Genomic DNA, 27603 nt, shown 5'->3' with positions numbered 1-27603 from the left:
ATGTTCTAACACTCGATGCCGTAGACCGATAGCGAAGGTTGAACTATAATCTGTATCAACATTTGAGGAGTCACTGAGGTTTACGTATTTGTCACTCCCCAAAGAGGGATTATGGTTACCCAGAGGTGGCGAATGCTCCGTGCTCGTCCGAATGGATGGCCAATGAATTAGGCTGTCCCTCTGCTCGAAGGATGCTCGCGAGTCGCACCTTCGGTTTCAACACCACGCATGCACGCTGCGGAGCAGTCCAAAACAACGAAGGGCAACTCTCGAAACGCCAAACAGATAGAAACCAAATATTTGAAAAGTGAAACACGAATTAGTTGTTGAGAAAACATATGCATTTTGTATTTGGTAACGTCAAAAGCCGCAAACAATAAATGTTTACTTACAAACACAAAACCAATGACACCGCTCAAGGTCGCCCTCTACGTAGCCAAAATAAAAAAATGTTGCTTCATTCATTCAGCGCGACCAAGGTAACCTATCCTTCACCCTAATCAGTTTCAAAGCATGGCTCCTCGGCACCACGGAACCTTATTCAAAAAACGATATTTACCAGAAACGTAAATCAGCCAACTCCGGTTCACAAGCGGGCACCATAACCACTGCTCTCATCAGAGCCAGCATATAACACCTTCAACATCCCTTCTCCAAAAGGCCGAAATTATCACATCATAGTCAGGCCACCACATCATGAGGCCAAATTCATATTTTAACATGCTCATCTCATCTTTTGTTATTTGCCTCCGATATCAAATCACATAACTCTTCTTTTTTTTTCTGAAAAGAGCCAGCTTGGTCTCCATAAATACTCGAATCCCCAAAACTTGCATTCATCAGTTTACTAACGATAACAATCTTACGGCATAAAAGGCACTATGCTTATTACGATCAAACATGTTTAGATTCACATTGCAAACATCGCTTTCTCTGACGCTCCCACAACCAAGCTCACAGACTGCGAATCAAATCGCCGAAATAAAACGAAAAATACGGTCGCTTCCGTGAAAACTTAGCTGCACTAACCATATGAACTAACACCAATACATTGCGTCAAAATTAGAAATACTTATGGATCATCCAGTACATGATCATCGATAGAGAATAGAAAAGCTACTCGGAGAATGGAAGTGGCAGTCACGAAAGGAGCTGACACTGCTGAACGAAATCAATGCAAAGTCCTGAGTGGCAGACGAACACGATATAGCGAATATAAGCTCGCTGTCAACATGCTACATCTCCATACAGCTGTTCTACTGCTATGGGACCTGATCCTTGTTATGTTTACAACACGCACAGTCACAAAGGACAAACTACTGTGAGATGATTAGTAAACAGCGATGCTAACAAACCATATCAGAACACTATCACTGATCAGGTAGTCTGCCAAGTGACATTACAAGTTATACGTACAATTTCAAGTTACAAATGGTTGAAACCAAGCACCGAACGGAAACTCAATACAGCGTAAGCTGTTCGTTGAATCCATCCCACCAAGCCTAGGCTTGCACCTCTGGTATCGACCGGTGTTTCTTCCACTAACTACGCGCAAATGGTCATACACTTGACGTGCAAAGGCCAAACACCTAAGCCTTTTAGACGACCCATGCGGAAGAATCCGTAACAACTTCATGCGAAAGTGTACATTTTTGCACTCAATAGCTATAATTGAATAGTTTGCCGAACCTCCACACACCGAGCGACAAGTAAGCCAAGAAATGCTTGCAATTTCGCAGCTGACACATTCTTAGTAGTGAAGATAACCGAAAGCCTTTAATTTCGCATCTTTAACATATGATTCAATGTCAACCCGTTGAAGCTCCGTTGAGGCAGGAATTTAGCTTCTTCGTCGCAGAATGGAGTAATGATGTCGTTAACAAGTTGAGCCGAATATTGTTGTACCTCTCTCTGCACATCACCGTAATACACAATGTGGTGCCAGGCTGCTCCACGGCCGTTCGCCTCCTCGCACACCGCTTCTTGGGAATTGCACCCCTGCCAAAAACACTATTCGACAACCGCAGCCCATCGGCAAGGACCTGGCGTCCGCTGGTCAGACAGGGAAATCGCAGTCAACCAGCGAACACTACCACAGACAGGCGGGGACAGCCTGCGGACACGACAGGGCCCGTCTGGCGCCCCCTAGACCGGCTGCAGCGGCTCAGAGTTGTTGACGGTGTTTTGTCTAGAGACGGGCGCGATGTCGGCAGCGGCGCACCGCCTCTTGAACATGCCTGAGACGAACACAGCCTGTGGACGGAGGCGGGTCGGTCAGACGGACACTGAATGACTCACGGGGACAAACTGGACGGCCGGGGATGTGGTGACAATACTGGTCATGGTGCCAGGAAGTGGAAGAATACATACAGGACCGCAACCTAGTTTACCGGGTCCCTCTGTCAGTTTTATCATATATAATCATCATGCCACATGGCTATAAACGTCAATTAATGTAAAATCAATAGGAACCGAATCGTTCAGAATATCCACTCTAAAACTATGCAGCGCAAAGACCAGTTCTGTACGGACGCCCCAAAACCAAATGAAAACGAGTCAGCAAAGTCCGGGGAAGATTGTTTGCCAAGCTGCCCGACCAACTAAGTGCAGGTTCCAAAGCGAGCCACCGCGTGGCGCCACATGCCCATGAGTGAGGGCTCTGGACCCACCCGTCCTGTAAGAATAGAGAAAATTACGCTTATCCAAAGACCCGTTATGATTAAACGTCTGGACCAAAGTGACTGAAAGGGCATCAAAATCGCAAGAAGCTATACAGCCAATAAATCAAGTCCGTGAGCATTCAGTCTGTGACAAAGCATTTTGGCCAGAGAACTGTCGCCGGTTCAGGTCCTAGTAGGCATAAAACGCAAATTTTCCTCTCCCGCACCAGCCTTTGCTCGCTCCCTCTCGCCATTACCATTCCTAAAACACGGCTCTGCGGCTAGTCCGAGCACGGCCGCGGGGACGTACCACGAGCACTGCCACGATGGCGCCGAGCACGGCTCCGGCCAGCACGTCAGTCGGGTGGTGCTTGTAGTCGGACACGCGACTGAGAGCCGTGTACCAGCACAGCATCAGGCAGACGAACTGCAGGAACGGCCGCAACAGCTTGGTGGCGCGCCACGTCAGCCGCGCCTGCAGGTATAGCTGGAGAGGGAAGGAGAGACGCGGTCAGATTATCATACTGTACAGCTAAAAGCTGGAGAGGTCAGAGGATGTTCCAGGTACGTACAGCTGAGGGGGACGGGGGGAGGGGGACAGGTGATCTTGAAAGTACAGCCCAGGAGGGTGGGGTGGGGTCAGGTGATCCTATAGGCATACATGGCTGAAGAGGGGAGGGAGCGATGTGTCAGATGACCCTGCTGCTGCAGCAGCTACAGCTAGAAAGGGAAGTGGAGCGCGGAGTCAGATGAACCTACAGATGCAACTAGAGGGGAAAGAGGGGGGGGGGGTGCGACCGATCAGTTTTTTTTTTAGCATTACTAGAAAGTGGAAGGGGCGAGTTGGACGGAAATGCATGTTATTCTGAGAGGGCAGGGAAGGGATCAAACGGTCGTGCAAGTTCATAACACCGAAGTAGGCGATCCTGCCAGCGAGAATGGAAAGGATACACTCGGTTTAGAATATACACCTATGTATTATGCACTTGCATGTACTGGCATAAGAATGCATAAATATTATTATTGTTTCTAGGGGTCATTGCAAGTCGAACGCCTATTATCTAACTAGGAGATAAGAAGGTCACACCACTGAAGTTGTCTATAATGTCTATTACCTAATTGGGAGATAAAAAGGTCACGCCAGTGAAGTAATCAATGACGCAACAGCACCGTAGGTAACGGTAACAGATCCCTGGCATATTCTGCACCAGATCATGGCTCCTGACACTGACTATGACCGTGACGGTCACAGTGTTACATATGGTAATGGTACAGCATGACGGTCACGGCGTAACGAACGGTCAGCGGGATACTGCAGAAGCCTTCATCAGAACTTAATGTGTCAGGACATGTGTAGAACAGGCGCCAGTCGGTGTCAGCTTGTGTAAATGGTTGGCGCTTGGTCGTGTGCCATTAACAGTTTATGTGTGTCAACAGTGTCCACTTACCGCCAGGTACACCATCGTGTAGAAGGAGAACGAGGCGTGGCCAGACGGGAACGATAGCCTGAAACACAAAGACAGCGCAACCAAGGTCTGAAATGAATGAAGGATGCTATGGGGAACAACAAAACAGCAAAATAGACAATTAAACTAGGATATTTATCGTCATATACAATAGACCGTCACAGTGTCATAATACAGCCTGGCGCACGTCAACCATGTATGTGTCATACCTCATACGTCATACATCAAGACGTGTCCGCAAACCATGCAAGTTAGCGTAAAAGGCGGGAAACAGAAATCAAATATTGTTATTTTTTACTTTTCACGAGAAGAAGCAGTTCATCTCCCCCAAATTCATTAACATTTCACATCTGCTATATGAAGAATCATTACCTTTTCCTCGAACGAATAAGATCAAGGTCAAAAGTTATATTAGAGACGGTGAACTTTCGGCTACAACTTACAAGCTTTTGTCAAACCAACAAAATGGCACGATATAAAATTCAAGTCAACATGAATTTTGTATCGTGCATCATGTCAGCATAAATTTTGTGGCGCGACATTTTGTTGGTTTGATAAAATCTTGTAGCCAAAAGCCGTATGAAATATAATTTTTGGCCTTTATTTAATTTCTTCGAGTAAAAGGTCAACGATTCTTCACTTATCTATACTCGCTATGTTCCTCGCAAAAGCACTTGACACCATTAACAATGCACTATAGCTCTTGCCTAGCTCCATCCTTCTCCCGATCTACTCCCTCCTTGATGACCTGCGTCCTCCATCCCTCGCCCTCCTCCCTACCCCGTCCGTACCTCGCCTCCCTGATGGCCTTTTCGTCTGGGCCCAGACATTTGAAGTTCGTGATGTAAGTGTGATCGGTGCAGCTGCCATTCTCCAGCACGTCCGGCTTGCACACGGCGATGAAGTGGGGACGCAGACGGCCGATCGAGTATTTACCTGCGGAGCGAGGTCAACGCGGTCTCAACAAGTGGTCTGAACACTGCGGCACGCTAGTCGAGTAAATACGTACTAACACGCAGGTGAACCTTAAGACGGTCAAGGAACATTGTAATATGACTATGTAATATGAAAAGTGTAATAAACATTATAATCACGCTCAAAGCAGCGTTGCACCATATAAATCTAAATGACATATACAATGCAGAGGCATTTGATAAGCTGATCTAGCAAGCGGTAGCTGGAGAGAAAACGATACCATTCACAAGTCTCCGTTTTCGAAACGGTAGGCAAGTTCCTGTTACTTTGATCTGATCATACGAGGTAGGTACTTGGTACAACAATAGGTGTCGGTTCTGCGTCATTCGATTAACGCATCAAATTCGATTAACCCATCGTCTTCTGGTTCATGAGTTGCCAAAGACCCACATAGGTAATCATTCGGTTTCATTCACCGTCACGGACTCCGAACCTATCTCAGCAACAAGGGGGGGGGGGGGCGCCCGGGGAGCCGAAGGTGGCTGACCCTCACCCGGGACTCCGGCTGACCGGGTGACGTCACATATATCGAGTGACGTCACACCATGACCAACACAACTAACAGGCCATGGGTGGGTGGCTTGACGTCACGGGCGAGAGAGGCGGGCGGCCCGGAGCCAGGAAACGTCGTTTGGCATCGGGACCGGGTAATGTGGCCAGCCGAGGCAGAATAGAATAGTCGCGGCCCAGAGACCATCGGTGCCCGCAGTGCACCGAGCCAGCCATCTGTGATTACAGATTATCGGCAGTCGGTTTCCCAGGCGCAAATATGATACCATATATTACACTAACGAAACAAAACTAGCACATGGTTCAAAGCCATTTATATAAATATAGTTCAAGTCATAAATCACATGGCCAATCGAGCCTCAAACTCCGCAACATCCAGAGAAAAGAGATAAGGCCGTAAATTTAGTCATTCGAAGAGCAGCTGACCTCATTTCCACGGCCATTATTCGGCTACACGGCTGTTAGTTTTGGGCTAACCGCTGTTCGTTTGGTCTCACCTATGTCGGTGGCGAGCTGGGAGCAGGCGGCGCCGAACGCGAACACGCCCACCATTTGGTAGATGGCCCAGAACCACGGGTGCACCTTCAGTCGGCACACCTCCATCGTCTTCTGGCGGTGGCAGTGCTTGCAGTGGAAGTACTCCACTATCGACATCTGCACAACAGTCATGGCGCACTCGTTAGTTCCGTGCCAAGGTGCTGCGGCGCACGGAGACGGTCGTATGATGCGGTTTTACCGTGAATAAATGACAAGCTGCCTTACTGTCTCTACGCAAATAAAGAAAAACAGCGTAATATGCAATGTTTGTACACATGCAAATAAATAAACACAATATAATGCAAAATTTAAAAAGCGTTTACTCGCTCTGACAAAGCTACGGTGAATAAATATTCGCATACCACTATAAAACCAAGAGAGCGCAACAGTAATTCGCCAAATTCAAGCACCAGCTAACAAGGTAAGCAACTGGAGACAGTGAAATAAAGATTAGACACAATGAAATAAAGAGTACCTTCTGCCACAATGAAGAAGTTCATGCGCCAACCACACGACAAACATGGAAGCTAAAAGTTCATGCAACATGTGTCTATCAGTAGATGTTAGTAATCAGGACAGAGCGCATGCGAAGATGATCTCTTCACCATCACCCATTCAACTAAGTGGCATTTGTTTCATTCTATCTGTATCGGTACAATATGCCCTCAGCCCGGTCTGCCAGGCTCGATCAATAGAACCCGGTCTGACCCGGCTCCAAAACAGCAACGACCTCGCGTCAATATCCGAGAGAGTACGCTCAGACATAGCCGGCAGAACGTCCAGCCAAAGGCACCTCTGCAGACTGCGAGCGTTTGCTTATGGAATGGATTAGGTACCCTTAAATACACTCATATTAGGTGTCATAAACTATGGGAGCCTGTGTGTATGAAATTCGTCAATCCAAAGTCCATCATCCGCACTGCGACGGACAACTAAGCTTACACAATACCCATAAGTTGACTGCAGGGAGCGGAAGGTTTACTTGTACTAGGAAACCCCGGCATTTACAACGCTGCAAGTTGAACCTTTGATAGGCGAGCGAAGTCTTGCTAACCACCAGAAGGCCAGATAATGGGCCTTAGCCAATCAAACCGCCGGAACAACTGCAAGGCTCGATTGCAACAGTGTCTGTACTCCCGAGGCCTGAGCAGTCGCTCCAGATTGTGTGGGTTTCAATCCTCATGTGGACTGCTAACAGACCCTTACAAAGCCCTGCAGATTCCATCGCGTACGAATGTTTGTTATAGGAAAAAGTTTGTGGGGGGGGGGGGGTACAACGAGCTTCTCTGAAGGTACGAGGGAGCGCAGTAGTCGCAAACACCACCGCCGCTGCAAGTCACGCATGACCTCTGCAATCGTCTGTCGTTGGGCAGCGTACGCTCGGAGACGGTTATCTTCATTGAGCTGATGTCATGCCAAAGATCAGGGCCACATGCCGTCTGCAGAGGCGGGAGAGCCTCGACCCAGCCCACGTAGACCACAAAGCGGAGCCGTGGGTGAATGTGAAAATGGTAAGAGGAGACTGATTCTAACACCCCAGCCGCACCATGGCCCCATCTCAGATTTCCGTAGCGGTAGTAATTGGATTACAGGAATGATATCAGTGTATACTCGCTGCTCAGTAGAATGTGTGCTGCAATGCGGCTGTGCGTCACTCCTGGGCACTGCTCGATATCTCGCGACAAAGCAATACCGCTACAGAGCGATTGATACCGGCACCCGGAAAGTAGGTACTCAATCCGCGGTTCTGAAGGCAGCCACATGTGAGCGGTTTCTCGCAAGATAAGATAGCACAGCATGTGCAACGAGCAACCTAACAATACAACCAGCTGTGCGGATTGCGGAGTCATACATCTTTTCGAGAGTAACTGTAACGTCACGGAGATGACTCACGAATATACACACGTCACACGAACCAACATGGCCTATTAGGTCGGTCGTAAACCATTATATCGCGACCGGAGAATGATTCACCGTCCGTACTTGGTATGCACCGCTGACACTTGATCGGCACGTGACGTCAGTGAATGCGGCCGCGACGTCATAAAAAACAGTCACAGACCGGATTCCACTAGCGGCACGATGGTAGGCGGACGAGCGTAACATGTTTCTGGCCCGGTCACCAGTTCGGTAGTTACCCCGGGTCCAGCACGAGACTGCGTGTCACACGCGGGACCTGACTCAGAGGGATGTGGGTAGCCCGAGGCGCCGAGGAGACAGACGACCCTCTCGTGCAGCTCGACGGGAGCTCGGAGAGGAGAGGGTGGAAGGGGACGGACGGGGTCGCGGGACTGTCCCGTAAAGCCCCGGACACAAACCTCTAACATTGATCTCCTTTTGAGTCAATAACACTCATTCTTCTCGTTCACCTTGGGTGAGTCGTGTTCACATTACATGCCAAGTTTAAGTGCTAAATGCACACGTTCAATATAATTAAAGTCGGTATCAACGTGTTCTAAAACGGTCCCCATGCCAAGTATGCTCGGTGAAATCATGCTTCCAATAAATACGCACACCAAGTACAAAGAACGTCGACCCACGCACGGCGTAGGCATAAAGTGGCACATACAACAAGACAGCAACCAACCGATATTGCTCCGAAATTGTATTTCATGTGAGACAAGCAGTATAATAATACGGAACAATCATTTTTGTTCTGTGTTATTATAATTGCTCCGAATTTTTGACACAATTTCAATACGGAACAGTGTTCATTCGGTCTCAAGGTGTCGAACCTCAGTGAAGCTATGGGGGATCATGTCTGTATAGTGTATAGTATACCTTACTTAACTGAGACAGCGAGGCACAGTGCTCAGCGAACACTTAATCACATAGCAACAGGGCTATGAACTGTACACTGTACAGTAACCCAATATGAGCAGTTTAGATCAATTAAAAGAAAGTTCACATCAAACAATAGCGAAGAACGACAACATAAAACAAATCGACTGAATAAGAAGATAAATGAATAATTTTGATGATTTTGATGATTCTTTTTAATGATCTAATTTTGATGATTTCAGTGTTTCTTTGAGTTTGAACCACATATAAGCACATCAATCTTTTCTCGCCGACTTCATTTACCATCCCCTGTGCAAACTACAACCGATCCAAGCATGCAATGCACATAAACAAACCGGACGTCGTGGCAATTCCGGCGGGCTGTATACATGTCAACTATGTTACCAGGAGACTGTGTGAGCTAACAAAGTCACCGTGAGCGAATTCCAAGACCCATGACCCAAGCAGGTCCAACGTAACGCAGGTCAGGACATCTGTCAGTCGCGGTGATTTAAGCGGTGAAAAGCCGGTGTCTGGTGGAATCAGTCACCGCAGACTATGCACAGAAGCGGGTGTCGCACTCCAAGGACTGCGGTGTTGTGAAGCAGACAGGCCGGATGTGACCAAGCTGAGGGGCTAAGCAGATGCGGACCCTCCACTCTTCTCGGCTAAAACAGGACTGACAGAGAACTAACTACTCATAGAGAGTGGGAGACATGTTATGTAGATGCAAAACTATTGGTAGATTTATGAGCAGAAAGTTGCGAAAAATATCACCAAGCAGGTGTAAAAATAGGACATAAAGATAGAAGAATATAATTAGTAGAACAAGATTAAAGACAAGTATAAAAATGTCGCAAAACAGTCAGGGATCAGTATTGAAGCGGAGAATGTTCATCGGAATAATTTGCCGGGTACCGGACGGGTTAGACAGATGGCCCAAAGATGCCACGTGAAGAATGACGGGCCGAGTCGGGCCGCAGCCAGAGACCGACAGCGGCCGGCGACAAAAGCTACTGCGACTGGGCGGGCGGGCGGACGGACGGCACGGGATTCTGGGCCTGCGGCCGCCGCCGCCACTTACCATGATCACAGTGAGCGTCACAGCCACGGCGTAACAGGCCAGGTTCGTGATCGTGTCCGGTTTCAGCGGAAACCTAATGGACTCGTCGTCACAGAAAAAGCCGCGCTCGAACGGCTGGCCAACGGTGAAGAAGACCAGCAGCGGCACGGCCACTGCAATGGAGGACAGGGAGGCTGTGGGCGCGGGCGGGCCAGGCCGGAGGGTGGGCGCAACTCGCACGGCTACTGTGGAGGTCTGCATGGTGGGCGACTGGACCCTGGAGGCTCCGGAGGCAGACAGGCACCTCCTGGCTCCTAGAAATGGTTGAGGCCACGCACAGTGCGCAGGTAGCAAGAATACAGCGCGACGCGGTGGTTGCGTGTGCTATGAGGTGGTAAAGGCAACTTTACATCAGGCTTGCACACTGCACAGTAGCACAAGCCCTTCAATACGACTGACGGTTTTCCTATTAGCACCACACTTCCAAAACTGTTGTGCGGAATAACTTGGATAAGCTGATCATGACCGTAAAATTAATATATCATCATGTTTGCCAACACATGTGCATCGTGGGCCTCCGTAAGCACGTAGAAATGTATGTTTTTTCAGTTTTCCCAACCCACAAGCAGGGGCGCCGCCACGGATTTTTGACTGGGGGGGACGGACTGACCGACTGAAAACCCAATAGTAGACATTCTTACCGTGGCTTTTTCGGTCGGATGCATTCAACGTTTAAAGCAAATATGCCACTTTTAACATAGGGTTTTGAACTGAAGTAACAGTTTTGTAGCTTGAGCTGAGACGAGAACAAATCAGGAGCTTTTATGGCCCAACGATCACCCTAGCCAAATATATCGGTATCGATTTTAGGTTTGAAGACTGAAGTCATTCCCATAGATTACACTTTGTCATTCTCTTACCGAGGAATCCATTCCCTTACGGAAAAATGCTAGCCAATCAGCATTCAGCTGGTTTGAACTACGTACTATGCTTGGTAGGTATTTCCTTAAAGTAATGGCTATAGACCGCATTCCAACCGAGTGCCTACCGGTGGGAAGCCTACACGGCAAAGCCTCGTGTTCTATCACGGTATGATTGCTGATGTATGCCACTAATATGATCGATAATGCATATTGCATAGGTAATGCATATTGCATACCCGCGTGGGGGAGGGGGCGTTGTATAGTCACAAATCTCTTTTTGGTTTGTGCACGAATCGGCGCGAAGCGCCGCGAAAATTGGCAAAAAAACATTAGGCAAAACTGCTCCAAAATACGAATTTTGCAGCCCGTGTAACAAGCTTGATACCAGAAAACCTTAGGTCAGGAAAACCAAGTCAAGTAGTCAAGTCGCCTCAAAGTTTTGTGGTCCTGTCAACCGTATAGCTTATTTCTTAGAAGCTGGAAATTTAGTGTAGCGTGACTGCAGAAGTGTGGGGTCGGAGCCGGAATCAGTCGGAGTTGCCTGTTTTGGCCAGAGTCGGAGTTGAAGTCTTCGAAAATGTTCGGATTTTGACTTCGAGGTCGGATTGGTGTAAAGTCATGCTCTTGGCTGGTTAGACGAAATATATTAGGCCCGTGTTCGGCCAGTCGTGTTATACGACACACGTTGATCACGATATCAAAAATCGGCAGTTCCGCGATGACAGGTCGGATAAGAGCTGGAGATTTTGTTGGCCGAGGTGGCAGGGGTCAGACCAATGCCTGTAGGCGCACACCCCATATACTGAGTGCCTAAACCTCCTGGACCCTCTCAGATTCGGCACCGGCCGTTCCATCTCTTCCATCCTCATGACAGTCAATTCCTTCTCCTCCACGCCGCAACCCCCTGCTCCGGGCTGGACGGGCAACTCTATCCCATGCGGGAATGGCTCCACTGGAGCTATAGTCCTTTGCCGGGTGCAGTGAGTGCCAGTGGGCTGGGCTGCCTGTTCAAATGGTCGGGTTCATCCCAAGTGGCTCACTGGGGTGGCTGCCCCGACCAATGTCTCCCACTAATTCTTTCATACTTGCGGCTCTGAAATGGTCTCATTGTACCGAAGGGCCTAATCAAATTTCGAGTAGGATAGCAACCAGTAAAACGCCTTTTGGGGCGACCAACGGAGCGAGCGAGAGGGTGGGGTGGGCCTTGCACGTGCGAAATTGCGAGGGGATACCTCCAACAACTTGTGCACTGCACGCTACTAACCGGTCCCTAACGATGTGCCAAATTTGAGATCAATCGGCCGAGCCGTTCTCGAGATCTGGAAGCGGCACCCTGCACGTGCGCACGTGCAAAATGGGTCCCAAATGACTTTTGCACGGCACCCTTCTAACCGGTCCCTAACCATGTATCAGATTTCAGGAAAATCGGTTCAGCCATTCTCGAGATCTGGAATCGAACCCTGCATGTGCGCACGTGCAGCAGCACCCCAACTGTGGCACATGGATATGCATTGCCTAGTGGGTATACCTACCTACATGCCAACTTTCAGCGCAATCGGCCCAGTAGTTGCCGAGATATTGAAATTGTTACAAAACTGACCCTCTTCGTTTTTCACGTGGCGCGTGCATATGGGGTCACTCACATGCATCGGGAATAGTCCGATGCTTGTAAGGAATGATTCTAGTGCTACCCTACAAAAATTACCGCATGTAAATCGCCAATCGGTCAAGTGGTTGCTGAGATATAAGCCTAGCAAAAGCGTGACCACGGCATACTCAGAAATTTCCGTTAACCTACGAAAGACTACGCTCGCTTCGCTCGCTCCGTAATGAGTTTGGGGGGGGGGGACGTCCCCCTTCCATTCTGAGAGTGGGGGGGACGCGTCCCCCCGTCCCCCCCGGTGGCGGCGCCCATGCCCACAAGCACCTACCAGCATACCTTCTAGTATAAATAATAAATGCCATCGGACTGGCTTGTCCAAATTACCACTAAATGATGCGCATACAAACTCAAGATTGCCGGTAAACGTAATAGGAAAGGAATGTTGAAAGCAAAACGCGACCCATTTTTCGCTCTGGAATTATACACGCAATAACGCAAGAGTGACTTAACGTTGCATGGTATCAGTGGCGGCAATTTCCTGCATGGCACCAGAGCCAGCGTACTGGTCAGAGGCTCGGGAGCTAACATGGGCGATACTCACATAAGTCCGAATATCTAGGCACGCTCCCCACCACCCCACTTAGTTTTTAAAACGACCTTTAAAGTTTTAACCCATCGGGAGCCGTCAAGCGCTTTTGATCGCACCATAGTAAAATGACATATGCACTGCCCCAATATTTCATGAATTGCGTCCATGCCCCACGCAATACGTTTAAAAATTACATGAGGGCCGAGGCAAATTCGCGCATTTTCTCTTGTCTTACAACATTGGTATATTTCTGTTTCTACCGCACCGTGACAGCCCGTTATTTATTTAGCCTCACAGGCGACTGGTATTGAACGGTTAACGCAGTGACTATGTCTGTGCCAAAATTCACTCCGGTGCCAACGAAGCTCAGAGGGCCCCAGTGTCAATAGGATACACTGTATACTAGTACACTGTATACTAGTACTGGGAAACAGAGCAGAAAAAAACGGAGGTCGTAATGTGGAGCGAAGCCGAACGCACCCGTATGTAAAGCTGCGCGGCGCTCCGAATGACAGTCTCAGGGTCACGCACCCCTCCCCCCCCCCACACACACTGTGACAGTGACGAGGTGGGATGGGTGGGGCTAACCCGGTTTTCCACCGATCGAATGACAGCGTGTCAGCACGTTCGATCGAAATAGCACGGCGTTCAGGGAACATAACTCCCCAACGTCGGGCAACAGGCGACCAACATTTTGTGTGGAGTTGTAAAGTCAGAACGGCGAGCGGTACAGCCAACGTGGCCCCAAGGCCCTATATAGCGTGGCCCTCTCTCTCGTCCCAACACGGGCTCAGCCCCGGCGACTCACTAGGGTGCCTGCCCAGACCTATGTCTCCCCCTAAATCCTATCATCCTTCCGGCTCTGCAATGGTCTTGTCGACCGAAAGGGCCTAACCCAACAAAACAAAAAAAAAACAAAAAAAAAAAAAAAACTCGTCCCAACCAAACGCACACAGCCGTGTGTGCAAGCCAACTGCACAGTCACCACCAGGCGAGTATTGATGGCCTTGGCAACCACAGCGAACGCCGGAGGTCGCTCACACAACGCGAGCCGTTTACGGAATGCAGTGTGGCGAGGTGGAGTGATGACTGAACCGACACTAACCCGACATCCATTTAGGTACGCTGGACCTCAGATCAGTGAGATAACAAGCGATGGTGGATAGTGTTGTTGACTTGAGACAGCCCGGATCGAAGGAGAAATTCATAAATCTCGCAACATTTCGTACTCGATAAATCCTGTACAGGGTGGGGCAGCATAATCGGGAATAAATATCAAACGGGATTATTTGGTCATTAATTTAAAAATATAGCTCCAAGCACTATTTTAACAACATCCCATCAATCGGTCACCTTTTACCTATCCCTCATCCTATTTGACCGCCCTTCGCGTCGATGACCTTCTCAAGGCGGGTCCAAAAGCACGCGCATGCACGTGCAACCTCCTGCTTGTCCATGATCGCCCATCAGCTTCGTACCTTGCACTGAAGACCGTTTTTACTGATGATAAGTTGTTCATTAAACTTCTACCAAAAAACGCTCCATATAAAGAATTTGGTCGGATTTAAATCGGCGGAGTTGAAGGACCAGAAGTTTTTGGTTCATCTCAGGTGGAGGTGCCCTACACAATAACATGTCGTCCTCACTGCAGTACCAGCACGGACAGAGTCCACGTAAGACGTGATCTGGACCGTCAGTGATCCTCTCTTCCGACGACTCCACGTGTGTCTGCCAGAGTGTGGATGTATTTACCAGAGGTGCTCGTTTTATCCGGGCTCGATGAAGTAGGGTGCACCACGTGCACCTCCCTTGAAGACCACCCATAGGTCCATCACCTCAACAGGATGTTTACTTTGCATGACCGCTGCAATATTCTCGATACAATCCCCCATATGGCATGCCATTCTTTTTTATCGTATTCCAGTCGGTGATAAGATTTTTGGTCGCTGAAGTTTTGAACATTGTTTCTTTTTATATGCTCAAGAGCTTCTTCCTTATATTCAAGTGAGTCATCTTGTATGTCCTCTGCTAAGAGTTATTTTACGACGATTACGTTAACTTTTTGTCCTAAGTATCCCCACACAATCCTTATCGTCCGTGATAACACGTTGACCTGTCCAGCAACCTTTACGTGGAATGGCATTGTTTTAAACAAAATGTTCTTGTTTTACTCGTTTAACATTAGTGTCTATGGGCGCGCGCAAAGCACTTGGAGCACCGTCGAACTATTTTGCTGCTCTTTTCCAGGAAGTTGCATGCTCATGGATGTAGTCCTGTCAGATGATGCACAACTTTTGGGCGTTTCATTGCCATGATATAATTTATCAAAATAATGCCATGCCTACTCATGACCAGAGCCCAAAAAGCATTCCCGATTATGCTGCCCCACCCTGTACAAACACCTATAGCCTTATGAAATAGCGACAGTTCTTCCTAGTCGAGTGAAGCGATGAAAAAGAGGCGGAGATTGGGATCAGAAGCCGCGTGCGACGACGCTTGAAACGACAGATTTGCGTGGAAGAGCTCGACAACATCATCAAGCCATACCGTTACATACTACGAAAAAAGCTAATACGACGGGCAGATCTTAATCCAGCAAACGAAAAGGAAGGAACGAAATAAGATGCAACAAACATGCAAACAGTTGAAGTCACAAGTGGAAACCGAGAAACAGAAAATGTCTCGTCAATTTTCACTTTTCGGGTGCTGGGTTAGGGTGAGTTCGATCTAGCTATGGTGCTGCAAACCTGTTCACCACGTGTTATTAGACCAAAACGGACCGTTAAATCGTGTGTATTAGTAAGCCATTTACATAAAACGTCAAGCGACACGACGTATGACATCCCGCACCTGGCTGGGCCTTTGGCTATCCTGACTGCCCCCGTGATCGTCGGAGAGTGGACACTGGACAGGGACAGCGGACAGCACGGGGAAGTGGACACCGGTAGACAGCGGACAGCAGACAGCGGACAGCGGAAACCAGGGACAGCGGAAATCAGGGACAGCGGCCACCAGGGGAATATGACAATAAGGAAATCGAATAGAGGAAGCGGAGTACGAGATGGGATAACAGGAACAGCAGACAGCAGGATCAGCGGACATCAAGTAGCAAAAGCGGACAACAGGCAGCCTTCTCTCCACACTGGCCGGCGTGCAAATGTTGGCAATCATCCTGCCATAATACAATCCGCTGACTGCCCGGGATGTGGGGGGGGGGGGGGGGGCACGGACGAGCAGGGCCGTTTCACGGGCCGTCGACTCGCTACCCGCCATTACCAAGTATTGGCGCTTCGGTTCTCATGAAAATGTTAGCGGATTTGGCCAATTCGCCAACATTTCCCTAGAAACCAAAGCGCCAATCCCTGGTCACTGCGGGTGGATATCTGCGTGCCGTGAAACAGGACAGTGGAAATAAGACCAGAGGATCACATTGGGGGGGGGGGGGATAGTCTCTGAATGGTCACTATCACTACACCTGCCCGATATCTACATGTGTCGCCGTGGCTAGTTAAGAGAGGCAGACGGAGATGCCTCACCGCCGCCGGTGTGGATTGTCTGGCCACACTCACCGCCACCATATTGAGTGCGAACCCGACCGAGTAGAGTACGGTGGACGAGATGGTACCGTGGTGGTACGGGTACCGGATCGAGTCATTGTCACAGTAGAAGCCGCGCTCGAACGGCCGGCCGGCCAGGTAAAACGCTAGCACAGAGAAGCCCACTGAAATAGACAGACGGGACGGAGCCGGGTCATAGCTGCGTGCTCCTCTATCCGGCGCCCGGAGGCAGCGGCCGAGGCAGGAGAGGCAGTCGGAGACAGGACGGCGCCCGCCGACGGACTGGGACAAGAGTGAGTCGTCCGAGACAGCGGAGGCACAGGCTCGGGCATGGCGACTCGGTAGATGGGCCGTCAAAGCAGGCGAAGCATACAAACGCGCCAAGAGAGATTCTGCTATAAAAACAGATCATTAAGCCTCAGCGCCTCTAAACGCACTCGTTCTTTTCCAGCGTGTATCGGTGGAGTATATGCATACAAATTATTCCTACTCGGTTTTAATATGCAACCTCACCTAGAATGCTGCTATCTTAAAATGTTCGGGTTGTCAGCAAATGAGCATAAACTTTCAAATGATCAATTCTTCAAACCTACGCTAATTGTGAGCATTGACAGACTGATGACGCGCATGAAAACTGGTTTAAGAACTACCTAGTATTTTACTGCCTATGCCTAAAGGCTACTACCTAGTACCTAGGTACTGCTAAAACACCAGAGGGATAGTTAATAGGAAGACTCGCTATCAGCAACACCCAAAAAACACACACAATCCAGTGCTCTCTGTCAGCGCTAGCCAACATCCCCCGTAGTGACAGATCACAGAGTAAGCGTGCACTCAGTGCAGCCGCTGTCCTCCGCTCCAAACAAACAGACATCGGTCTGCAACGCTCAATAAACAGGAGAGTGCCAAAGATGGGAGCACAGCAGCAGACTACACAACCCTGTCCTGACCGCTTCCATGCACTCTAATCACAATGTGAAGTTTCCTCGGCGCAAAAGCCACCCAAAAGGACAGCCCCTCACAGGAAAATGAGAATGTGATAGAATCCATATGCTTTATGGGATAAGATTCAGCCCCCGGTGGAATCGTATGCAGAGGTGTGCAGTGGGCACACCCACTCGATTCACGTTGAAAGTTTTACAGAGCCCAAAAACAAAGTTCATTTACTTTAACCCGCGCACCGACGGGGGTCTGCGCCAACTTCGCACCGACGGGGGGGGGGGGCGGATGACCGCCCCCCCCCCCCCTGAGATCTCGAGAACGAAGCAAGATAGCGACAAGCGGTAAACGGCATCGGATACGCACGGCCAAGATCTACAATTTTTACTAAGGTCATTTTCAGGTCAGGTCAAAGATGACGTCACAGGGGTCGAAAAAGTCAAAATGGCGGCGCTAGATATGGAGAGAGTTTTTCTCGAATAACTTTCGAATTAGTCCAGATAGGAACAAACTAAGGGCATCATCGTGATCCTCTCGTCAATCCGCATCGAATGATATATATGTTGACCTCGAAAGGTCAAGGTCAAAGGTTGACCTCAGGTCACGTGACCTCGAGGTCATCATGTATATCATTCGATGCGTCTTGACGAGCTGAACACAATGAGACCATCCACGCGTCTGTATCTTGTTCCTGTACGGAGTTATTGGCCAAAAACCTTTGGTGACCTTTGATGACGTCACATGACCTCACAGCTGCCCAACAGCAAAACAGACCTCAAGGTAGTGAAGGTTGATCGTATATGAAGTCATGTATGGTATATGGGGCCATTCCGACCCGTTTTAGTGGTAAAAACAGGGAGTTGAATTTTCCCCCATTGACTTATAATGGGGAGGTCGCGAAATTGACCTGACCTTAGGTCACCGATATCAAAATTCCGAGATATACAGGGTGTCTCAAAAGTTCGTTCACACATTTCCCATGCCAATAAAGCATATAAGAACCGGCCAAAAGTATAAGGTTTTGGTGTCTGTGTGTACACTAGACAAATATGCATGCTTTGACAACTGATTAAGAAGGTTGGAAACCAACCCCTTTGCTGTACCTCCAAAAATATTTGCCCATACCGATTTTTGTTGCTCCGTCAGCTGCCGGAGGCTGATAAAAGGTTACCAGCTTTCAAGCTCTTGCAGGGGAATCCCCTGCAGTTTCTGCGTCGGATTTAGTTTTGACTAGCTCCCCGGCAACATCTGATTTTCCCTGAAAGCCGACAGCTTGCATCGACACCATTCTTGAGTATTTTGTAGGCATTCTCTGGCGCTAACTCCTTCATGAATGACTGTCGCCGACATCCCAAGCGCCATTTTCCTTTTCAAAACGACCCCAGTCCTGAACAAACGGGAAGTGCCAGGAGTAAATTTTTCGCATCATATGGTAGCAGAATGTGTCGGACGTCTGTTTCTCAGACACATTGTGCAAATTTTGCAAATTCCAAGCGCTCGTCATTCCCCATGCCAAGACCTTCGCTCGGTTACGGAGTGTTTTCCTCGGGAGATGTTCTGCTTTGTAAACGGCCCAAACCTGTCAATCGTGTGGTTTTATCGGGATTTTGTGTTTAAAAGAAAATTATTCGCTGCAGATCTGCCTCTTAAAACTTCGTTAGATAAAATTTTACAATAACTGACACTTTTGGAGGGTCAGGTGTCCTTGGCATTGACGATTTATGTGTTATTGTCCCCCAAAATTAGCGTTATAGATATAATAAACAATTTTGAATTATAATTTATCTTTATTTTACGATGACCTGCACTTTTTGAAAATGGTTAACCTCTGTCTGTGACCTTCTTGCCAGTTTTCAATAGTTATGACCGCATTTTCAGCTGCTTTCCGGAACACGAGTCTGCTGTCGTGCGAGGGTCGTTCAAAACGCAGTTAGTCTCGCATGGTTTCGTCCTTCAAAAATTTTAGGCACCGTTTTTATGAGATGATCATCATGTTGCACTCATCCTCGCCGACACTTAGCCATGTGTCATTTCCGACTTAACCATTCTCACTACTCCTGAAACAGAGAGTTTCACAACATACCCGACTTTGCAACCTACATTTTCGTGCCTGACCCATGGTCAGAGGTGAACCCTTTTTGTGAGCTCATGAAGGGTCGAATGCACTTGAAAACAATGAGACTGCTTGAGGAAGGTTGTCACCAATGCCTATGCAAAATTTCGACTGTTAATTTCTTGTTGATTCAGAATTATTGACAAAAAAGCATGGCTGGTACCTGTGAACGAACTTTTGAGACACCCTGTACAAATTGTAGCTACTAATGACCTAATAATATCCTGCGACTTTCAAAGGCCTCCGACATCTACTGTAGCTCTGACACGGTGACAAAGTTGCAAAAAAGTGACTTGAGGTTGGATCATTCAAAGTGACCTGGTGACCTGACCTTAAAAGGTAGGAGGTTCAAACTTGCACACCATGTGTAAAATTGATGAGGTCAAATTTCCCGCTATTCGCGAAAAACCTCAGGGGGCGGATATCCGCCCCCGTCGGTGCGAGGGTTAACCATCACCATTGCATGGTGGACAGAGGCTGTAAATGTGAACGGCTCGTAGAAGAGAAGTCGCGAAAGATTTTGTTAGTTCATCAGCATTTCAGTTTGGCAAAATGCCGACACATGCCAGGCCAATGTGTCGCTCATGTTAGCCAGTGAAGGCGTTATTTACACATGTGGGCTCGCAAGGCAATGAGGCGACGTCAACTTACCAGAGTGATGGGAAGGATGGCACCCACTACATAGAGAGCGGCGTCTGTTACTGTGTCTTTGGCAATATACGGATATCGGATCGAGAGGTCATCGCAAAACAGCCCAGTCTGAGGCGGCGGCACCCGGTTGTAACCGCCTATGCTGCCGAACACTGCGAAAAGGACAAGGCGATTTTCTATTCATGAAACGGCGACGCCCTCGCTGATCGCTATCGTCGAGAACAGTCGAGACAGACTGTGCTATTGGGGACTCGGATTAATATGTTTGTAGCAGACGAATCGAAAAGTAAACGATGGATGGCGATACACACATCCGTCAAAGCCCCTAAATCCCGTAAGACATTAGACATGCTCATTGAATGACATACTCAATATTATCTTTAATCTTAGCTGAGTTCGGATCAATGACCGTTCATTTGTTCATTAACATTGACAAATAGACATACAACTGCTTCTTATTAGTATAATATCAACGGTGAGAAGTAAGCATTGTGTCGATATATTAGAGTTAGTGAAGGTCGAAAGATCGTTCGCAGGTTGCACCTCCGATGATTTCGTAGCTCCGTAACTGGCCTTACCGGCCTTACCCGAGGCCAGTTATGTTCCAAACAGAATACCTAACCGACGGCGATTGCTCTTTGGTTAGCTGGCCTTCGATTACTCTCTTTTCAAAGATGCGGATAAAATTAGCCAGACTACTGAAAGCTTTACCTCGATACGGCTTTTGCCTTCACCTCTATCGCACAATTAAATACCTCAGGGACTGCATTCACCCCACCCCCCACCCCTTTGACTCAGTAATTGTAAAAATATGCTAGCAATTGTAAAAATATGTGTTGTCATTCCACATCAAGCAGCGTCAATATTCCATTGTTATTCCGTTCCATGTCTATTCATGAGAATCTATTTTGCTTGATTTCATTCTATTTGGAACCATAGCAGTCTATTTTTAACAAATGCGGCCAATATTTCCAAACAGCTTCGGTCTTCTAAAAAAAATATGCTGGCTAAGGCGGCCCGAAGATAGCATCCCTCATTGCGTCAATATTTTGTTTTGAAAACATGTCTAGAACCAATGTTCTTGTTCACATTGAAATTTGAATGACTACCAAAGATAGTGGTCAGCATGTCATGCATTTCAGTTACAAAGATTATGCGATGCATAAAATGATGTTCAAAAGGTGTACTCCGTCTACACCAAAATACACACAACATGAGCAGGAAACATATAAATTCCTATCATATAGTAAGGCAGGCAATTGAAACGCCAAAAAATGTATGCTGAATAAATGACTCAGACATACTCGTAAGATATAACAGATAACACACGTTACAGGCATAGCAGAACGCCATAGCACGGTAACGAAGGAGCACGGTCCACTTACCTATGAGAAGACAAGCAACATCAAATGATATGCGCCACGCCCATTGTTTGTTGCTCTTAGGCATGGCTCTTGAAATTTTTCAGCCTGGTGTTAAGAACAGCTCCTACGTGGTACCTGGGAACAAGAGCAGAAGAGTGAGAGTGAAAGTGAAAGAAGAGTGAATAAAGAAGGATTCAACCACAAAGATTGTAACTCTTGCCTCAATTCAAGTACACCAATGGTGCTTGATCAATGGTGTGAGGGTTGTCCTCCCAGATAAAGGACTTGTCACAGTTTATCTCAGGCTGAAGCAGGACAATGGACAATATTGCAATATTAGGTTACTGTATCATGCATGCGAAGAAGAAATCATGAAACATATGAAACAGATATAGGATAAGGGAGGGAATGGATACAATTTAAAGGTAGTCCAGACTCCAGAGAAACTAAAGACAAAGTAATTGAAGCAAGCATGTACGACTTCCTGCGCACCAAAAACACCAGAGGCTAAGAGGACTACGTAGAATTGACCACAGTGCAAACTAAGAGTATCCAAGAATTAGCCACCAAATTGTAAATAAAATGTTCATATCAATCAAATTTTCAGTCACTGAAGTTAGCTCAGCATGAAAAAGGGTTTTAACCCTCGCAATTATAGGGGGTCGAACTGAGCCACACCCAATATTACTTTACTGCTCGAACTGACCCTCCCCTCGCCCGATTTTTCGCGAAAAACTCCGCGTAAAAACGGCCGATCGCGACGAAACTTGTAGTGCCCTCGAGTTATTCAATTTTACACATACTCGAAAAATTTATTGAACCTGACTCAAATGACCTTTGATATGTGACCTATTTCTCGTGACCGTGTTTGACCGGAATCGCAATTCGCCGTGTGTCGGCTCACATTATCCGCGCGCTTGAAGTCTTTTTGTGGTTTTAAACGCTCAAACATGTCAAATGATGTTGGTCCCAATTCCCATACATTATGGTGGGTGCCAGCCAAGGTCACGTGAAGGTCAGGTCATTGACCTTTGATGACCTTGGTTCACTTTTTCGAGTTTTACAGGTTTCTAGCTTCTAGGCTAGTTTTTGGAGCTGATTTCGAATTTAGAACCCATTACGAAGTACTATAGTTTTGGTGCCTTCGTAACATCCTACGAAGCTGCCGGTGGTGTTTGACACATTTTTTTTTAGTACCCGGCAGGACCCCTACTGGTCGACCTGGCCTAATTGCATAAAGACGTAATCTGTGATCAGAACTAACTTGAAATTCATGATCAGCACAAAAAAAAATCATTCCAACCTCACTTCACGAAGTTCTGACAGGTCCCAATTTTCCCGACTTTTGGGTCATTGCCCTGACCTGGAAGGTCAACCACTAACCAATAACCCCTCGCCCGTATTGGTGTTTTTCCAGCCACGAACGTATAAGTGAGGGGGGGGGGGGCACGAACCCTATAAGCCACGAACCCTTGCCGTTTCGCCCCTGATCGAGCTAGAGCTTCGCAGAAAAAAAAAACGAGCGTGTTGCCCGTGACGAGAGGAAGCCGATGACACCCAACTTTAGGGTCCTAGGTCATTGGTTGACCTTCCAGGTCAGGTCAATGACCCAAAAGTCGTGAAAATCGGGACCTGTTGGAACGTCGACGGTCGAAAACTGTGGCTGCTGTGGGGTTTTCGGGGTGCTGATCACGGATATCATGCTAGTTTTGATCACAGATGATGTCTTCATGCATTTAAGCCAGGTCAGTCAGGTCAGGTCAACCAGTAGGGGTACCGCCGGGTATTCGTAGTAGGGGCATTCCACGATAGATCGACCAAAAAAACTTAAAATTTACACCCGCATATTTTATTTTTTGCTAAAAATTGGTCTAATGGGTTGTGATGGGCGGGGAACCCAGCTGTGCCAAGGATTTTTTTCTTCGAACAACGGTTTCCGAGATATAGCCTCGGGCAGTTCCTGGAGGTCACGCTGCAACCCTATGTTTGGCGGCTTATAACTCAGAAACTATTGGTTTTCTATGGTAAAAACTTGATATGGTTCAACTTGCAATCAACCAGCAAACGTTTTGGCTATCTCGGATTTTCGATTTTTGAAAATTTTTATCACGTGACATCTTGATCTTTTTTTCGAAGAGTGACCTTGATATTTTCCCAACTGAAAGTCGCAATTTTGTCTGATGACGATTAAAGCCTTATCAATTGTCATTCATATGCGATAATAAAAAAGTGGCTTTCGGCCTGCGTTGACCTCAGGTCAGGTCATTTTTATGACCTGTCCATTATTAGGAGCGGGAGCGACAGCGAGATCTCGAGAACAAAGCAAGATAGCGACAAGCCGTAAACGGTACAGGGTACACATGGATAAGGTCTACCATTTTTACTCAAGTCATTTTCAGGTCAGGTCAAAGATGACGTCACAGGGTAAAAAGAAAGTTTAAATGGCGGCACTACATATATATGAAGTTTTTCTCGAATAACTTTCGAAGTATCCCAGCTAGGAACAAACTAATAGCACCATCGTGATCCTCTCGTCGATCCGCATCGAAACATGTGTATGTTGACCTCGAAAGGTCAAGGTCAAAAGTTGACCTTAGGTCACGTGACCTTAAGGTCATCATATATATCATTCGATGGGCCTTGACGAGCTGAACACAATGAGCCTATCCGCGCGGCTGTATCTCAAACCTGTAAGGAGTTAATAGCAAAAAAAAACATTTGGTGACCTTTAATGACGTCACATGACCCAAGAGCAACGTCACAGTTGACCAAGAGCAAAAAAGGTCTCAAGGTAGTCAAAGCTAGTCGCATATGGAGTCACTCATGGTATATTAGGCAATTCCGACGCGTTTTAGTGTAAAAATAAGGGAGCTGATTTTTCCCCAATTGACTTATAATGGGGTGGTCAAGAAATTGACCTGACCTCAGGTCATCGGTATCGAAATTCAAATCGAACTGGCGCTAGGCGAAAGCAAACGGATTGGTGCCTATTCTACGCCTCTTTCTTTATTAGATCAAAAGGTACAGCCAAAACTATTTTGACTTCCTTTTTACCCCTGTGACGTCATCTTTGACCTGACCTGAAAATGACCTCCGTAAAAATTGTAGATCTTATCCGTGTGAATCCTGTACCGTTTACCGCTTGTCGCTATCTTGCTTTATTCTCGAGATCTCGCGTCGCTCCCGCTCGTAATAATGGACAGGTCATAAAAATGACCTGACCTGAGGTCAACGCAGGGCGATAGCCACTTTTTTATTTTCCCATATGAATGACAATTGATAAGGCTTTAATCGTCATCAGACAAAATTGCGACTTTCAGTTGGGAAAATATCAAGGTCACTCTTCGAAAAAAAGATCAAGATGTCACGTGATCAAAATTTTCAAAAATCGAAAATCCGAGATAGCCAAAACGTTCGCTGGTTGATTGCAAGTTTAAACCGTATGAAGTTTTTACCATTGAAAACCAATAGTTTCTAAGTTATTCCGCCAAACATAGGGTTGCAGCGTGACCTCGAGGAATTGCCTGAGGCTATATCTCGGAAACCGGTGTTCGAAGAAAAAAATCCTTGGCACAACTGGCTTCCCCGCCCATAACAACCCATTAGACCAATTTTAAGCAAAAAATAAAATATGAGGGTGTACGGCTTTGGTCGATCTATCGTGGAATGCCCCAGTAGGTGTCAACCGCCTCCGACAGCTTCGTAACATGTTACGAAGGCACCAAAACTACTTCGTAAATGTTCATATGGTTGCTAAATTCGAATTTAGCTCCAAAAACTGGCCTAGAAAATTGTAAAACTTGAAAAAGTGAACCGAGGTCATCAAAGGTCAATGACCTGACCTGACCTTCAGATGACCTTGACACCCACCCTAATGCATGGGGGCAACACCATATCACATGTTTGAACGCTTGAAACCACGAAAAGACTGCAAACGCGCCGCTAATGCGAGCCGACATACGCCGAATCGCGATTCTGGCCAAACATGGTCTCGAAAAGTAGGGCACAGGTCAAAGGTCATTTGGGTCAGGGGCATGAAATTTTCAGGGAAGGTGTAAAATTGAATAACGCGAGGGTACTGTAAGTTTCGTCGCGATCGGCCGCTTTTTACGCGAGTTATTCGCGAAAAACCATGGGGGGGGGGTCCGTTCGACCCCTCCCCCTATACGGGCGAGGGTTAAAAAATCAGTTGAGCTCCAGCATCAATTTTATTTTTTGCCCTTGATTTGGCAGGTAGTTCCCCCTCCAGCTATATTTCATCCTCAGGTACAGTGCCAAGATTGAAAACGGAAATGAAAACTGCAGCACTCAGGCACTGAGCCCGGGTGGCAATAACAACTGCTCCTGCTGCATACTAATTCAAATTACCAAGAGTACAGTGGCACATATTTTTATTGGACAACTCTGCAGCAGAACAGCAGCTCAACAAGAAATATGCTATGAGGATAGGTGTCAATTGCTGCCAAGTTGAGGGTGCTTAAGCATTAAAAATTCACCACCACCTTAGTGCACCAAGGAGACCCTAAGTGACACTGTCTGGTTCAGCCCCAAAGTCCAAAATTAAGGCAGACACAGAATTGGGAGAGCTCCAGGTCCAGCATCATCAGAATTCACTCATGACACACGATTATGAGCCACAATACTCAATGCAAAATGCACAACACTGAACACACCACCTAGCAGAAGAATTTGCATTGGAATGAAAAAAATGACAACATTTCATTTTAGCAGTCTGACCACCCTGGCAACTGTTTTCAGAATCCACCAGGCACCACCCACCTGTGACTCAATATGACAAATTGAAGCGGTTCATATCTTTAAGGTCGGCCAATGCTTAAAGGGACCATCCCACCTTAACATTAGATTTGAGTTGAGATAGCCAAAATGGGGTCCCTGGCTCACAATTACCGGTTTCGGTGCTTACATCAAGAAATGCCTTAAATCGGAAATATTGAATTTCAAAATTGCAGCATTTTGATTAAGAGGGGCTAATGCATAGGAATACCCCTCTGAATGTGTGATGTCAGCGCAGATATCTAACAATTTTTAAATGTTTGACTAAAACGTTTTGTAGCACGCGGTGGTATATGCTGCTTTGCGCGCAACAAGTGCCGCACTTTCAGCTGCCAAACTATTGCTTTCAAATCAAGTCGCTAGGAACAGCGGAGATCCCGAAAAGTAAACAAAAGTAAAAGTCTGATATCTTGAAAACCGGTGAATATTTTTTGGTGAAATTTGGTGGATATTTGTTTTCGCTCTTTCTGAACCGAGCGACATCACTTTCATGCCAATTCATAAACTTTTTTGAAGGTGGGAGGGTCCCTTTAAATAGGTATACTGCTGCCAATTGCAGCAAACACCTGAAACTGAAACTTACCACTTGAACTGCACGTTCCAGTTCCTGAAAAAGCAGAATTGGAATGAGAAAATGAATTGCAGGACGATTCACAACGTATTTAAGACTCATACTTCAACTTGGACGATGTCAATAGATAAACATTATTCTGGCCCAACCCAACCGACAACCAACTAACAGCAAGCACAAATCGCTTACCTATCTTTTATGCCCCAATCCTCTCACCCACGGTATATAGAGAACTCTCTCACCAATGCAGCATACCCTCACCGGTTTTCACCCAACCAAGGCCGTATATAGGCACCCAACTTGCACCCACCCTCACCAAATACCAAAAAAAATACCTGTGGCCAAGGCCCTACCTGTGGCGCCGTCCTCCTGGAATGAGAGGCGCGGGAGCGGGGGAGAAAACGGTTTGTTTACTCCGACTAGGCCTTAGTCAGCGAAATAAGATTTATCTGACGTCATTGATTGGTAGGTTTGAAATTGCGTAAAATGATTCCAAATAATTACTTA

General features: G+C 47.2%; 1 protein-coding gene across 7 annotated transcripts; it reads right to left on the bottom strand.

Annotated features, from left to right (window-relative positions):
- Nucleotides 1–319: 319 nt before the first annotated feature.
- On the bottom strand, nt 320–27603 carry LOC122393067 (putative phosphatidate phosphatase). Of its 7 annotated transcripts, none has more exons than XM_043388666.1 (9): nt 27450–27603; nt 27109–27132; nt 21753–21866; nt 20368–20519; nt 6109–6265; nt 4918–5062; nt 4109–4166; nt 2971–3147; nt 320–2253 (listed from the first exon to the last, which is right to left on the bottom strand). In XM_043388666.1, the coding sequence occupies exons 3-9, from the start codon at nt 21814–21816 to the stop codon at nt 2146–2148; spliced, it is 861 nt and encodes a 286-aa protein (XP_043244601.1). In that variant the 5' UTR covers nt 21817–21866; nt 27109–27132; nt 27450–27603; the 3' UTR covers nt 320–2145. The 7 variants fall into 7 exon arrangements, with proteins under 7 accessions (XP_043244601.1, XP_043244605.1, XP_043244600.1 ...); XM_043388670.1 differs by lacking the exon at nt 20368–20519 and adding an exon at nt 16677–16828 and having other exon boundaries at nt 27450–27602; XM_043388665.1 differs by lacking the exon at nt 20368–20519 and adding an exon at nt 10014–10165 and having other exon boundaries at nt 27450–27594.

The sequence above is a fragment of the Amphibalanus amphitrite genome, unplaced genomic scaffold (assembly GCF_019059575.1).
Source record: "Amphibalanus amphitrite isolate SeventyFive unplaced genomic scaffold, NRLGWU_Aamphi_draft 000514F_arrow, whole genome shotgun sequence".
In the NCBI taxonomy this organism is placed as follows: domain Eukaryota; kingdom Metazoa; phylum Arthropoda; class Thecostraca; order Balanomorpha; family Balanidae; genus Amphibalanus; species Amphibalanus amphitrite.
The sequence above is the reverse complement of the archived record's forward strand: the minus strand, read 5'-3'. Positions and strand labels throughout refer to the sequence as shown.

Excerpts from the sequence above, each read along its gene's own strand:
- LOC122393067 (XM_043388666.1), bottom strand. The coding sequence starts at position 21,816 with ATGCCTAAGAGCAACAAACAATGGGCGTGGCGCATATCATTTGATGTT. Across the intron at positions 6,266-20,367 it reads CCATCCTTCCCATCACTCTG|ATGTCGATAGTGGAGTACTT; the intron begins GTAAGTTGACGT and ends ACTGTTGTGCAG. Across the intron at positions 4,167-4,917 it reads AAGGCCATCAGGGAGGCGAG|GCTATCGTTCCCGTCTGGCC; the intron begins GTACGGACGGGG and ends TTTGTGTTTCAG.